Source organism: Habropoda laboriosa, unplaced genomic scaffold (genome assembly GCF_001263275.1).
Source record: "Habropoda laboriosa isolate 0110345459 unplaced genomic scaffold, ASM126327v1 scaffold126, whole genome shotgun sequence".
NCBI lineage: Eukaryota > Metazoa > Arthropoda > Insecta > Hymenoptera > Apidae > Habropoda > Habropoda laboriosa.
This window is the reverse complement of record NW_017100288.1, coordinates 1654155-1665289: the sequence shown is the minus strand read 5'-3', so window position 1 is coordinate 1665289 and position 11135 is coordinate 1654155. Positions and strand designations below refer to the sequence as shown.

Sequence of the window (11135 nt, the reverse complement as noted above, 5' to 3'; positions counted from 1 at the left end):
AAAATTCCCTTCTTCTCGTTTTGTCCACGTGTTTCGTAAATATGATTAAAAAAATTCGCAAAAATCTTAAAAACGGACTAGACGTGCCTAACCTGTTAATCTCGAGAAAGCAGAATCGATAGAAACCTGGTAGATCTAAATTGATTCGGAAAGAACAGTAACCGACCTCGTTTCACCAATCGAGAGATCTATTATTCCGAGGAACGCCCGATGAAATTACTATTCCCGAAATTCAACGGGCGAACCGAGGTTTTTGAGCGAGCGAACGGAACGAGCGGGCAGAGGTTTACCGTGCCGAATTGGATATTTAACTTTCGAACTTCCCCTCGAGGAGCCATCGCGCCGAGAGACTTTAATCAGCGGGAACTCGATATTCCATTAAATTTCTAGACGCGTTGCGTTTCGAGGACGCGCGCCACGACGGCGAAACGCGCACGGAGCGTCGCGTACCACCGTGTTCGCGGTGATTCCCCCATTTTTTCCACACGTCACACTCGTCACGGATGACGATCGTTCCGTATGCAAAAACGTACGTGTGCGCATACACCTGTCCACGAATCTCCGGATATTTGATAGAATCTAGGATAAAGGCGAATGTACGAGGCAAAATGAGATAACAATGCTTCTTGCATTAGGTCATCCTGAAATTTGTATTTAAAATAACTTCCATAATGTTCGAGACACTTTTGCCAACTTATCATAAGAGTGTTAATTTCGCGTGTATAAAAATTCGAATCTCCAAGAGAAAGAAACTGACTGAAAGATAATTTCAATATACTCCTAAATGGTTTTTCTGCGAGGAGATTGTCAAGTGAGCGGAAAAAGTGAAAATCTGTTGGAGATAAATCAGAGGGGATGTGAGGGATGAGATGGAACCTCGATACACAGTTGACGCAATTTTTGTACAGTTCTGCTTGCTGCGCGCGGTATGGCGTTGTCATGCAAAAGGATTAGGGTCCTTTCTGTTGACCAGGGCCGGTTGCTGTGCCTTCAGTTTTTGATGGACGACCTCCAGTTCGGTACTGTACGACTCTGCACGTGATAGTGGTAGCCGGTCTTAGGAAATTGCAGCGAATTAATCTCGAAGTAGATCACCGAACTGTGAGAATGTTTTTTTTCGGGTGTAAACTAGGTTTGGATCGGGGGAAATTCATTTGTTGGCAAAAGTGTATCGAACACTATGGAAATTATTTTCGATAAAAATGTTTCATTTCAACGGAGTTCTGTTTTTTTTTTTTTTTTCAAAATGAACTTTCAGGATGACCTAATTATACTCTGCACCTCAGAACTCTGCAATTAAGTCTCTTTCTTTAAATATTGCAACGGTATTCCATTTTCACCGAAAAACGTGTATAAATCATTTTTGAAGTTATTTCTTTTTCACAAACGTTGTAAATAAAAGAAACAAAATAGAAAGGTATATAAAATGAATAAAAATGAGAGTGGTTTCGCGGATGTGAAATTCAGCTCGCTAAGATTCTACCGCAATGGTCGTTTCGTTCGAGACTATCGAGTGCCCCGGTGATTTATGGACGGAAGTATGCATATCGATACGTGAATTCGAAAGCGCGATTCCCTTCCGCTGATGCTTCGTGATGGATACGTGTACATGCATGTTCTTCCTGATGCATCAAGTATATTCTTTTTTTCTTCTTCTCGTATTCAAAACGTAACATCTTTCCAAACTTAACATCATAAATTAATAAATAAATATATATATTATTTATGTGTGTATATATATCATTATGTATAATACGCTTAAAGTCTGTATAAACGTGTGTAATCTCGTCTCTCTAAATATACCTCGGGTGTCACAGTGTGTGTTCCTAATGGTAAAGGTCGCGTCTATTATTGCTTCAATTTACAATCTGCTTCTGAAAACGGTCCTCTTCACTCGACTTCAGCGGACTCAAGTGCAAAAGAAAAAAGGAACCGTTCAGTTACGAATTCTTCTAACATTTGTGTCTTTTGCTCCCTTCAATGTGTGTTTCCGTGTGTATATGTATCCACGTGTGTACGCCATATATATATATATAAAGGTATAAAGACAGAGAAAGATAGTGAAAGAGATAGAGAGATAAAGGAACTCGCGTTAACGCGACGTTCCTTTCTTCTTTGAACTCGCTTCTCGCTTAAATCCTTGTGCTTGAGGTAGCCGATTGTTTCGCGAAAAATCTGTTGTCATGGTTCCTCAGCTTAGAACGGACATCTTTGTATAAGAATCGGGGAAGGGAGAAGAAACAGAAAGAATGAAAAAGTGAAAGAAGAATGTGAATAGTAGAAAAAGAAGAGAAAAAGGGGGATAGAAATGGGAGAGAACTAAGAAAAAGACCGAAACACAGATAGTGGAACGCGAGTGAGAGAGGAAGAGTAATCTTGGGGACGCCTAGTCTCTAGGAGGGTTTAAACGGACTAACGAGACGCTGCTTTGATTTGATTTGTCACTACGTTTAAATGCGAAATGAACGCCCGCCTCGGAACACGGCGCCCAGCATTTGCACTGAACCAACGGAATCCGACGCAATCCGTGAAAATAAATACGTTCCCTCCCTGTAACGGGCGCGCTTCGGCCCCCCTCGTGTACTACACAACGTGGCGGCCACGTTTATGCGCCCGTACAATTTACATTCCGAGTCAGATTGCGTTCCCCCAGCGCGAAAATGCATTCTACTGTTCTCCAGCGGCGCGACTATCTCGTCGGAAGACATTTCATTTTCAACTCGTCCACCACGAGTCAGCTCCTCTCTTTCTCTCTCTCTCTCCTTTCAGCCAGGCATTCTCAAAGCACTCGTTCTACATCGGTGGACGACGATCTACTCCTTCTTCTTCGTGTACCACGTGTTGCCTGAACCACGATCCGATCAGCAGAGGACCCTCCCCCTCTCTGATCTACTGGATCGGTCGAGCAACGCGTCGGAAACTTTATCCTCGAGAAAGGTGAATCTCATGCCATAAACGACGGAATCGATACCTTCGACGAACGAAGGATTACCGTATCACGGCTGATCTCTACCAATCAGTTAGAACAGATCCGAGCCTATTAAAGGGCCCCTCCACGCTGTTCTCTCGTCGACTCTCGCGATGGATTGAACGCGCGAGTCTGTCGCCGCCGGAATTTCTTCCGTAATCCCCGGACGTGACCGAAGCACGGAGCCGTTGTCACGGGCTAATCCCTTTCTTCCCCGCGAGTCTTTTATTCGAAGAAAAGAGTTCTCTGCCCAGGTCTCAACATGTTCTCGCTAAAAACACCACTGGCACGCGTCGTCCTACGACTTTCCAGTATCGTCCGGTGGCTCGAAGCTCGGAGCCTGCGCTCAGACGAACACTACGTGAGGCTTCTGCGGAAGCGGAGGTCCGTAATCGTAATCGTACTCGTAGTCGTAACCGTAGTCGTGCGGGTGAGCGTTCGATCTCTCCGCGGCTGGGCTCTCCACGTGATGAAGCGACAACACTTCCGGTGTGTCGTCGCGGACATCGGTCACGTCAGCCACCGCGTACACAGCCTCTTCTCTTTGCCTCGCGTAGAACGGATCCACCAAGTCGCCGTGATGCTCGTTCGGCCTCGCGTACCTCGGTGTCTCGTAGATGTTCGTGTCCTGCGGTTGCAAGCTCCGTTGTCTGCTTTTTCCACGCAGCGTGAAGTACGAGGTATCTTTGTTTCGTGCTAACAATCGCCTGCTGTACGATTCCGCGTTCTTCCCTATCGCGTCGTTGTTCCTGCCTACGTAGACGAGGAATTCCGGTCTAGGAACTCTGGCCGCGTAAGCCAGTCGTTTCTTCCTCTTCGAGTGTGTCATACGGAATATCACCATTAGAATGGTAGCTGTGGTGAAAAGACAGCCGGCCAGTAGGAACAGATAGAGGCTGTTCAGTTGACAGCGCAAAGAACCTTCCGATAGGGCGATTAGGGCTTTACCGGCGAATTCCTTGTCGGTGCAGATAATATCGTGGGTATCCAACTCGAGCCTCGACTCGTTCCGTCGCTTTTCCGCCCTGATAACGTTCCACAGCCAGTGCACCGAGCAATTGCAGACCAGGGGATTGCCGCCAACGCGGAGGGACGACAGACCGTCCACGGGGAATTGCGTGGGTTGTAAAGTTGACAGGCTACAGCGACGTAGCGAGACCCATTTCAGATATCTCGCGTTGTAGAGAATACTTGGCGGCAGCTCCTTCAGACCCCGATTACCGTCCATCGAGATCCGTTCGAGATTCACGTTGTCGGCGAACGCTCTCGTGTGAACTCTGACGATCGCGCAGTCGTTCAACTCGAGGATTCTCAGCTCAAAGAGATTGCGAAAACCGCCTGGTTCGAGGACGCCCAACCGATTCCGGCTGAGGATCAGTTTCGACAGTACGTTCAGCCTGGCCAGAGCGAAAGTCGGTACGGACGTCAGGTTGTTCCCGGAAAGATCTAGATGCAGCAGGTCTGGTAAACGGTCGAACGAGTCGTCGGCGATATTCCTGATAACGTTGTTCGCCAGATCTAACGAGATTAACGAGGGCAACGACGGCAACGAGTCTCTGTCCAGCTGTTGGATCAGATTGTCGGACAGGTCTACGTTCTTCAAGCTTGGCGCCAGTGCTAAGTTGTCGGTCGGTATCTCCAACAGCGAGTTCTTGTTCACTATTAAAGTACGGATTTTGTGTAGATTCTTCAGCAATCCCTCTGGTAAACTGGTGATCGAGTTATCGCTGAGATTCAATACTTCCAGCTCGCTGGTACTTTTAAACGCTTGCTCGTCCATATCGGAGATGTTGTTACTGGCCAGATTTAATTCCTTCAAAGAGTCCAAACCTTGCAACGAATTCTTGGCCAACGCTCTAACAGCGTTACTGCTTACGTTCAACGTGACCAGGTTCTTTTGGAAGACGAAATTCTCCGAGCCCAATGTGTGAATAGCGTTCGACGTTAGATCGAGGCTCTCCAGGTTACCGTAGAAGCCGAACGAGACGTGAATATTGCCGACACGATTGTTGGACAGATCCAAGTGTCTGATCTCCGGGTTCAATTGGATCGGAACGACCTCGAGGCCTGCGTAAGCGCAGGAAGCGCGCAAGCTCTCGTCGTCGCAACGACATTGCGTCGGGCAAAGACCATTCGCCATCACTGACATCGCGACGGCCATCGCTATCGCGATTGGCAGCGTCGTCGCCGAGGGTCCACGTGATGCCATTCCATATGAGCTCCTCCTCGACTGGAACTGCCCTGTAACAGCATACAAATGGGAACGTTGATTAGTTTTCTCTTGTATCCGATCAAATTTTCTTGTACACTAATAAATTTTCATTTAATTTTTCGTTCTTTCTTTTTCTTCTATTGGTATACTACAAATGAAGAATTTTTTTACTTTAAATTTTGGCACCTTTTAAACGGTTTATATTATTATTCTTAATAGAATTTGTTGGAACACTATGAATTCAGTGGTTCTATAAACTGCACCTTTTAGAGTTTTATTAGATGTTAATAAAATTTCAGTCAATCTTTTAATTCTTTGCCAACGATGGACTCGTATATACGTTCACAAAAAATTATGAACGCAATCGGTATATCTACTCACACAGTTTCGAGCAACAAAAGTAGCTAAAGCAACGGAAATGTAAGTTTGAAAGTTTCAGCAACGAGAATATAATTCCCACATGATTTACTTTAAGAAAAGAATTGAAATATTGACACAGTCACATGTTGTACAAATAATCAGCATCTCGACAGTTAAATAAAATTCTTCAAAATAACACAGATTCGGTACTTTTGAAATGTTATTATTTTAGAGATAATCGGATGTCCATTTTACAAACCAGACATTTAACGAAACAAAAGTTCATTCGGAGTTATTAATCAAGGGTGCTCGTAAAGCTCTGGGATTGTAAAGTTTCTAGTAAAGAGAAAAATTCACTTTGAAATGTCTCTGGTTCAATCAGTTCCGGTCATGTTTGTGTGTAACTGCAACGAGTGTTTGTTGAGCCTGCTATTGTCTGCTGGCAAGTACAGAGGCATAAAACTCGCATGAACTTGTAATCACGGTAGACATCGTAAATTCGAAACGAGTCATTATTTTCCTTTTATGGAAAGCAACTTCATTCGTTTGAATTTCCTATTCGGCAAATTTCCATCTAATCATTTTGGAAAAAGAATGTTTATTGTTTATGAATTTATTTATTTCTATTTCTCATTTTAATTTCCATTGTTTCAAGAATAGAGAAAAACCCAAATTTTACATTTTTAAGTTCTCCAAAGTAATTACGCGTGTCGCCGTAATGGCAGTATACTTTTGCAGTGAAACTTTCGAAAACCGTTTCATTTTGGAAAAAGAATGTTTATTGTTTACGAATTTATTTATTTCTATTTCTCATTTTAATTTCCATTGTTTCAAGAATAGAGAACCCGAATTTTACATTTTTAAGTTCTCCAAAGTAATTACGCGTGTCGCCGTAATGGCGTCATTCGAGTGCGAAGGGTTAACCAATTCTCGAAAATTTCATTTAAACGACAATTCGTCCGTTCGATCGTAATTCTCAGAACTATTTGAAATTCATTATCTGGATTCCTTGATAACAAACTATTCTAACGACGAAGAAAACGTGGTCTCAGGCAAATTTTAGCAACAGCTGGACGTGTTAAAAGATATAGTAAGGCTTGTTAAAACACACGGTGACCATTTGGAGCAGCTGCTGCCGAAGATAAGCGAGCAGAAATTACAAGAGAGCGAAAATGATAGTTTTTACAATGTTAAATACAATTCTCAAACGAGTGTTGTATATTATGCTACAGCTTGTACGCCGTTATACAACTACTATATTCTCCAAATGAATGTTCGCAGGAACATGCTGGGAAATGCATATTAGAAAATGTATGAAATTGCATAAATACGAGGTGGAAAGAGACTTTTAGCAAATGTGGATCCTGAATTATTTGGCTATGAAATGCAGAAAATGTTTGACCCATTTCACTTACAATATCGCTTTATTAAAAATATTTATGAAATTCTACCTAAAATATTTCGACGCGTGAAACGGTCAACGGAATTGCGTATTTATGTGTACACTCCCGTTAAAAAGTATCAGCAGACGTACTAAACGTGAAGCAAACTTAAACAGTCATTCTGAAATTTCTTAAGATGCTGATAAGAATTATTCAGTCTGGAGGTTTGATAAAAACATATGCAAACTAGTGTGATAAAGCTTAATTAACGAAAAATTATTCTAATTTAAAATTGTCTCTTCTAAAATAGTGACAAGAATGGTAACCGTATCATATTGTCCTCAATTTTTCTCTTCATTTTAGAGATACTGAGAAACGTACACGCACAGTCCACGTATTTTCTGATCAAATTTTTATTTTTTACTTTTACCGACACATGGTACTAACTTTCACATAGAAGTGTAATTTAAATCATACAATATAACCGGTGTCCCAATATTTACGAACTTCACTGTACATTGCTGACGGTTTTTAATATTCCCAACGCAAAGTGTTTCGTTAAAAAACAGACACACGTATCAAATAAAAATTTCTATTCGTCTAAGATTCATTTCGAACATCTCGCAGACGATCTTTTTGGACCGAATATTGTGTCGTGATGAATTCAATGAGCACGTGGTGTGTGTAAGGGAAGGAAAACGATGCTCTTTGTAAGACGACGAGATCTGGTGCTTCAACGTTGATTCAGATTACTCTAAATTACGCTCGGCAAATTAGAGGAGTAACTTCTCGGAAAAGTAATAGAAATCTTGGCCGTAGACCAAACCCATGAATGCGGCGATGGTACCGTAATAAAATAGTACCGTGACGTAACGAAGGGAAATGGGATAGGCACAACAGTATCTTAATATTGATTACCATGAGAAAATCAATATCACGGTATGTACGTTTATAGAGTTATTAAATTATACATCAAGTATACACAGTGCCGCTTCTATTCATCCGTTTCTCGTTTTCATTGGCTGTACGAAAGTACCTATGTAGATACACGTACATTTCTCCTCGCTGCGTTAAACTCGACAAACTGATAATTCCCAAATAAAAAGGAAAAACAGAAGAAAAGACTTCAAAGCATCGGTAGTGAAAAATAAAGGTACAACGAATATGGAGGGAGGGAGGGGTAGCTTGTTAAAACTATCGGTCGAGGTTTATCCATTCCGAGCACGTCAAACGTCCTCAATATGCTAAACATCAAATCATTTTTTTTTCAAGCGACGATCGAATCGCGCCTATTGGAAGCATTCCACGTAGAAACTGGCTGGCCTGTCTCCCTTTATAAAATGAATCGAACAACATGTCATTGGTCCAATGCCAGAAGGCCAACCCAGCGTGTACACACGCACATATATAGAGAGATATGTGTGTACATACACATGGACATGAGAAAAGAAGAGACATGGAACTCAACCCTAAGTCCGCGAAAGTTTCGAGTTACGCGACCACTCAACTTTCTATAGCCCACCCGTTTTCCTATAGTTTTCCTTCCGCGCCAGATAAAGACGTTTTTCCGCGATTGCTTATGTTTCAACCACAGTCTGTTAACTTCTGTTCCTCTCTCTATACCCCCTTAACGTAGTATTCTACGTGGTCGTTGTCGTCTACAGTGCCGCGTTTACCATAGGGCGCATCAGGCGTCAGTTTGCGCCCTCACGCTCTGTGGGGCCACATTTAAAAATTTTACTACTCAGAAATAACAGCAAAAACAGCCTCATTTTTAAATATTGTTTTAGTTGTTAATTTTTTTAAATTTTAATTCGAACTAGTGCTCCACGTGATCGTTGTTGTCTGCAGGACCGTGTTTACCATGAGGCGTTAGTTTGGGGCCTCACGCTCTGTGGGGCTACATTTTAAAACCTTACTCCTGACAAACAGCCTAGTTATAGTTGCAAAATGAACTCATCAAAATAACTCATTTTCAAATATTAAATTCTTAATGTAAAAGCAACTTTTAGTTATTGATTTTTTTTTATTTATATTTGAACCGATTTATGTTTATACCTTTTTTAATGCAAGTATACGTATACCAGTACTTTAAACACTGTTTAATCGATATTTTAAACAGGCAGTCAGTGTGTATAATAAAATATCCTATCCTAACCTGACCTACCCAAAAATTCAAATTTTACTGACCTGAAAACAAATTAAATCGACCGAATAAACCAAATTGTACTGACAAAATGCGATTTAATATTGACAATTAATTACTTATACCGACCAAAATACTCCTTTTTACTGACTATTTATTTAAAAAGATACCATTAATTGAGAAAGATACCGACCAAATAAACACAAGTGTTATTTTCATTTTACCAAAATGTGTTACTACGAAAATGTCGACTTTTATTTTCAATAACCTTAAAAATAAAAATGCGTATAAATCGGATTAACTAAAACAGACTTGTTCCTTGGTGGTCACGCAACGATGTTGCGGCTAGGGTCTCGAAGAGTATAAACGCGACACTGGTCGTCTACGAAGAGTAGCCGGAGTTCACTTTAATATTGAATAGAAACCTATAACCTTTAATAGTCGAGCATAAGTTGCAGACTTGAAATAGCCTTTTTCCTCCTTTCGTTATTGCGTTACACTCTACGGTTGGCCATTGAAGACAGAGGGAGAGAGAGAGAGAGAGAGAGTCTCTTCAAGCTTGGTAGCTGGTCGTTGTAATTATGTAAACGATATTCCCCCTGGCTGAAGGTGTAGGAGAGACCACCAGGCTAAACAGTTTTGTGAAATAAAAATCCTGGGTCCACGGGACGTAGGAGAGCTTTGTAGCAGGGCGAGCAAGCCGCGAAAGCGTAACCACCCTTCACGTTCCAACGGTTCGCCGCAACAAACTCGATGCAGCGAGTTTATTTACGGACACCTGCACGTTCAATTCGCGTTCAGATTTTGCCCATCCGATGCGTTTCCTACCATTACGTATATACATATACATATATATATACGTAACGCGTAACCACGTGTATCGAGGAAGGAGAGAATTGTGGTAGCATTTGTGTGTCAACTTTTTTCCCATGCTTTTCAGAATAAATAACATTAGTCCCTCCCTACACACACGCGCGCACACACAGGGGAATGGCGCGAAAGGAACAACGATAAGCGCGGGGAATACCCATAGTTTGAAAAGCGAATCGCGTGCGCCTGGTTGCAGCGGCCGCCTCGAAAATTAACCAGCCGATAAAAACTTTATTCGAACGATCGTTTTTATTATCTGGCCGTTGTGAACATGCGCGCGTATTTATGTGTGTGAGTGGTATGTGCGTGTTTTGTGTACGGTGGAAGTTGTCCCGAGTATATAATTGGGAAATAACGATGCATGAATTTTGACTCGAGTTTATCGATGGTGAGATTTCTTTCCACTTTGGTTTCTCATCGACGACGCTGCTTTCTCTTCTTATCTCCTTTGTTTTCTTTTTCTTTCTTCTTTGGTTTAAGTAGCTTTTTCACGTTACGATCGAGCGCGTTTTGTAGTATTGTCGAGAGAGACGGCCGTTTAAACGGTTAAGTGACCGGAACGGCGAGACGAATACGGAAACGATAGGGAAGGAATTGATAAAATGGGGGAGGTTGGAGTGAATTTGTTTCGAGCTGTGCAACTAGGCGGGAGTTATCGATGTAAGCCGAGCAGTGAAAAATAATGGCGAGTCACGGACGTCAGGGACGCTTAATCGAATCAATAAACGGCTTTTGATCGGATTTTTATTAGCGGAGCGATTTAAATTTCATCAGGAGCCGCTTTCCAAGTGATAAATAGTTATGAAACGGGGGAGACTAGGGAAGTTGTGGAATTATCGAACACCTTTTCATTCGGAGTAATAAATTTTGTAAAATAACAACGATCCAGAAGTAATTATACATGTACGTGTAATCAAATCAGCTTGTGTATAATATATGGACTCGCAGATCAACAATTGGAGAGTAATCTAGAAATGATTTATATTACAATATAAATACAATCATTTATAAACTCAGCAACACTATCTAATCTATAATTTATATTTATTAATTACTTAAATTTCTTAAAAACTATAATTCCTAGAGGCTAAGTGAACAACGTAATCACCTTAATTGTTTTCATTAGGTACTACTGAACCAATAAAAATTCTTTTTCCTCTTTTAAATGAAGATAAAACTTGATATTTTTTTCTTATC

At 41.6% G+C, this 11135-nt stretch overlaps 1 protein-coding gene across 1 annotated transcript in view; it reads right to left on the bottom strand.

Moving 5' to 3' along the window:
- Positions 1 to 2303: 2303 nt before the first annotated feature.
- The window catches only part of LOC108573736 (leucine-rich repeat-containing protein 15-like), a 30362-nt gene continuing 21530 nt past the window's right edge, over positions 2304 to 11135 (bottom strand). Inside the window, exon 2 of the mRNA XM_017936211.1 lies at positions 2304 to 5209. Coding sequence (XP_017791700.1) covers positions 3315 to 5177 — 1863 coding nt within the window. The 5' untranslated portion in view covers positions 5178 to 5209 and the 3' untranslated portion in view covers positions 2304 to 3314. The remainder of the gene's footprint in view (positions 5210 to 11135) is intronic.